This window comes from Endocarpon pusillum (assembly GCF_000464535.1).
Source record: "Endocarpon pusillum Z07020 unplaced genomic scaffold scaffold481, whole genome shotgun sequence".
Classification (NCBI taxonomy): Eukaryota; Fungi; Ascomycota; class Eurotiomycetes; order Verrucariales; family Verrucariaceae; genus Endocarpon; species Endocarpon pusillum.
The window spans coordinates 145,311-150,005 of record NW_006916465.1 but is presented as its reverse complement, the minus strand read 5'-3'; the positions used below and the strand labels follow the sequence as shown (position 1 = coordinate 150,005).

Below are 4,695 nucleotides of genomic sequence, written 5' to 3'. Positions count from 1 at the left end.
AGCTGTGATCGAGAGTCTCTCCATTAAGAAGTGCCGAAAAGCGATGATTCTCGACTCGGATAGCGTGCTCCACAAGCAACCGATTGTTTTCCCAGTAATCCTTCTCATCTTCATCCCACACGTTCGAAGCAATGCAATGTAATGCCACCCAAAAGTATTGTTCGTTGATACTACGATTCAGAGCCTGCAAGGCCCAGTCATGCACACAGCTGTGTAAACTGTAGTCGGTAGCTGAAACTTCGATAAGTGAGTACTCGTGCAAGAGAGCTAATGCTCGGTGGAAACGCCTCTTGTTCTCGGTCAGAGCCGACCACCAAGGCAATCCATGATCTGCTGCCAGTTGGAACAGCTCGTATCGGATATCATGAGGACCGAAATATGCCAACAGCCCCATGAACTCAGCGGCGTCGGCGTCTCAAGCTCGAACCTGGTCAAGGGATAAACTCCATGTCGAAAAGAGCGTTCTGTCTTCGTATTCGAGAAGTTCTTCGGCATTGTCGCTCAATTCTTGCTAATGAGTTTCATATGCATTGAGGTATTCATTGACGCTTTCGCTAGTCTGGCTGAGGTATAATCCAGCAGTGGCGAGTGCCAGTAGAAGTCCGTTTAGTTGCTTGACAAGCTTAATAGCATCTGGATCTAGACAGAGACGTGTTAGCGTCAAGACGCAAGACATTTAGTAGAAAAGGTCAAAGGCCCGGTCATATTCATGATGCAACAGGTTCGGGCAGGGTCTCCACCGAAATGTCTCTTCGTTCTTGCCAACAGGCCCAGTTTTATCTCATTCCAGGGAGCGACTTACCATCTTCCATATTTCGGCGAGATCGATTGCTTAGGATTTCCAAACTTTCCTGTTCGTCGCTAAGCTTATGTAATTCGATCTCTCGTGCGAATCTCAATTGGCGGGACCGAGTGGTGATCAGGATTGCTCCCTGACTCCTGAATGGAAAGTATAAGCGGATGTCGTAACCGGTCGGACTCTTTGTTGAAGGTAGCCTGGGATCATCATAGTTGTCAAAGAGTAGCAACTATTGGTCATTTCCCTGCTGTGAGAACCATTGGCGTATTTGACGAATGATCTGATCCTTATTTGCAGGTCCATTCGTACTCGAGCTTTGAGCACTACTGAAAAGGATGTCGGATAGAGAAACCAAGCTTTGCTTTATTGTGGATTCGTCTTTTGCGTTCAGCCAGAAGATGGACGAATACTTATGATGATATTGTTTTGCAAATGCAAGACTCAGCTGTGTCTTACCGAGGCCGCCCATGCTAGTAATTGCAACGACCTTCTGAGTGGACACAGTATTCTGAGGGCTAAGGTGTTCCTTTAGCTGCTCAATTTCGCTTTCTCGACCGATGAACGCCCCATCCTGAATTTGGGGTGCATTACTAATGTTGAGGCCAAATGAAAACGTCGAGGTTGTATTTGATGAAGTGATGGATGATTTCGATAGCTGTTGACTTAGTCTTTCAATTGTTTCGCAAGAATTTGTGTTTTGGGAAAAGTTTAGGACCTGAATATGCTGTAGCAGTCGATCGACACTTTTGTGTACTTTCTTATCACATGCAAGGCTTTTAAGAGCTTGCAGTCGTACTTGAAAGGTTGAAGAAGGGCCTTTCGGCAGAGCTTTGTCAAGGATCACGATCAGTGTGTGTGCCTCTTCGACGCCCCTGTCGACGACAGCCTTTAATGCATTGGCAGCTACCTCACTGAGATGTTGACCTTCAGCCTGAACTCGGATGCTATGTAGTGTATTGACAATAAGAGGAAGCTGTGCTTTGATGTCCCGGAAGCACTCTGGTATGTTATCTGTAGCTGCCACGAACTCCTCTAGCCTTTTGATGATCTTTGCACTAAAGTCCACAAACTGGACGATGGCGGCTGCAAGACCGACGAAAGCGATTGCCTCTGCCATGTCCTATCGTCCCAGAATGGAGACAACGCTGAATAAGTCTGAGGCAAGCTGCCAAGTGGATATTGGGACTGCCGAAGGTTTGATGGTGAGCGCCAGCAATCATGCGGGTGCCTACCAGTCCCATGAAACGCGGTGCAAGGTGCGGCTCTTCGGGGCGGGCCTCGTACCCCCGGACCCTTACTACGTAATTCAATTATGTAGTTATCTCGTACTAAGTGGTGAAGTAGTTTCAATGCTGAGTCAGAGTGATCCAAGCTTCCTCTTCATCAAATGTGCGCTTGTCACTTGCGCACTTGCGCTCCATAGTTCCTCCAGTTACTCAGATGGCAGACCTGCTATGTAGAGGTTGGAGACCCATTTTGAGGGTGAGGTCAGAAAGAGTTCGATGGTACACATCAGTGGCATCATTTCCTCCTGCGGTACCCACCTGGTCACATCCTCCTTCCTCTACACAGATTTCGGACGATGAGATCAACAGACTGGCTACCCGGCCCAGGAGGCCGGTAACGCTCGCAGATCTTGTGAAGTACCATCTTCATGTCTTCCGGTACATAGAGTTGATATGATCTAACAGATGTATAGGCATGGAAGGCCTCCACTATCACCGGATGCCCTGCTCTCATCCGCGAACTATACTCTCGCTTTGCTGCCCCCCAGATTAGCGCATCGAATACAGTGTCTCCGCAATCTACCATTCATAGTCGTCTCTAATCCGCACATCTCGCAAATATACAACAACTACCTCCATTCCATATCTACACTGCTTCCTTATCACAAGCGTCATATCACTACTTTACAGGAGGAAGAGCAATTCACCGAGACCATGGCAGACCTTGTTCATACTCACAACAACACGATACCAATACTTGCACGTGGCTTTCTTGAGTGTAGAAAATATATTACCCCCTCAGAGGTCACCAAGTTCCTGGAGCAGCATCTCCGTGCACGAATTGGAACCCGCCTGATCGCGGAACAGCACATTGCGCTCCACATGGCATCCCAGCCTGGCTCATACGAAGAGAAAGGCGTATCTCCGTACATAGGAGTTATTGATACTGCACTTCGTCCAGCGGAAATCATCCGTAACTGCGATGCATTTGTCTGCGAGATCTGTGAGCTCAAATATGGCGTGCGGCCATCACTTATTCTCAATGGTGAGGTGGATGCAGAGTTTGCGCATGTGCCTGTCCATCTCGAATATATTGTGACAGAGCTTTTGAAAAATGCCTACAGGGCGACAGTAGAGTCGGGTAATGAACGAAAACCGGTTGAAATCACTATTGCGGCTGCCCCCAATGCGCCCCATACAAAGCTTGAAGCTTTGAAGAACTTGCTCGTTAGCCAGGATACCTCGCATGATTTTTCTCAAGAAGGCTTGACGGAGTATTGCAATACAGAGGGTGATGCAATACCATTGAATTCTGCAGCGCAGAGTATCACAATCCGCATCCGAGATCAAGGAGGTGGGATAGCACCAGACATTTTGCCCAATATCTGGGCATTCAACTTCACCACTTTCAGCAACAACCAAACCTCCAACACCGATAACGACAATATTGATGCTCTTAATGCCATCTCTGGTAGTGGTGGAGGCAATTCGAGCAGCATCGCTGGTCTTGGCTATGGCCTGCCACTAGGTCGAGCCTATGCCGAATACTTCGGGGGAGGTATAGCTGTGGAGTCGCTCTATGGTTTTGGCACAGATGTTTACCTCAGCCTGCAGGGTGTCGGCAAGATATCTTGAGAACATTGCACAGGATTGTACCCCAGCAGTGGTCTTTGCTCCACACGCTACTAAGCAAGTTCTTTCCATACGAGTGCTTCTCACTGCAAAATGGCAGAAAGCCGTATGCACGGATGAGCCCTCCCAGCAGCTGGCTGGTGGTCTTGGCGATTACATTGAGGTAATCAGATTTGCTAAGCGAAGGCCTTCCTGTGTGAAGACAGGGCGGATCCCTCAGGCGGCTCTCTCAGCAATTCGAAGAAGATGAGAATAGGGGAGGGAAGGTGATTGCGTACATCAAGCCGAGGAAGACGGAGCTGGAGATTCGAAGTCCGATATGTGGGAGGGTGATGTCGGTGCTAGAGCTTGGTGAAGGGTAAGGGGGGGCGAGGATGTGCGGAGAGGGGCGTTCCTAGCTGCACTTGAGGTTGTGGTAGAAGTGACCTCAGAAGCAGGGAGACAAGGCGGTTCAGCTCAGCGCGACCAATTTGTAGACTCGCCCTCGCTCCAGCAGTTAGAGGTAGAACAAGAGAAGTCTTCTCTTCCCTCTCCTTCTGTTTCACGAATCGCACAGGAGCAATTTGAGAAGCCACCGTGCCTACAGATATACAGACCGAGAGACCGAGAGACCGAGAGACCTCTCTTTCTCGACCATCTTGAGCTTCGAGAAATTCATGCTCTTTGTCGAGCCAGGAATCCCGCTGATTTGGTTAAATATGTAGACACCCAGACAAGCTCCGGTTGGTCACTGTCCTGACCGAATGACTCGCATAAACCCGCTGTCACTGTCACTGCGGGGCATGCCGTCCTGTCTCTCTACCATCTACCACGTATGTAACGTTAGTATTTAGTACCGCTTCACCACCGTGCCATCAACCAAAACAAAGCAATTCAGAGTAGATCCTCCTTACCTGCCTCACACAGAACCTCTCACCCCCATCTGAAAAAAGAAAAGGCGACGCAGACCTATCTAGCAACAATGTCAACACCAGCCCCTCCGCCTCCAGCTCCACTCCCAACATCAACCCCAACCCCACCACCCACCACCTCCTCCCC

At 49.2% G+C, this 4,695-nt stretch overlaps 1 protein-coding gene across 1 annotated transcript; it reads left to right on the top strand.

The window, feature by feature from the left end:
- Positions 1-2,239: 2,239 nt before the first annotated feature.
- On the top strand, positions 2,240-3,660 carry EPUS_06357 (uncharacterized protein; the record flags this gene model as incomplete). The annotated part of the gene is made up of 2 exons (XM_007805887.1): positions 2,240-2,442; positions 2,499-3,660. 2 exons carry the CDS (start codon positions 2,240-2,242, stop codon positions 3,658-3,660), a joined length of 1,365 nt encoding a protein of 454 aa, XP_007804078.1.
- Between the last annotated feature and the right edge of the window lie 1,035 nt (positions 3,661-4,695).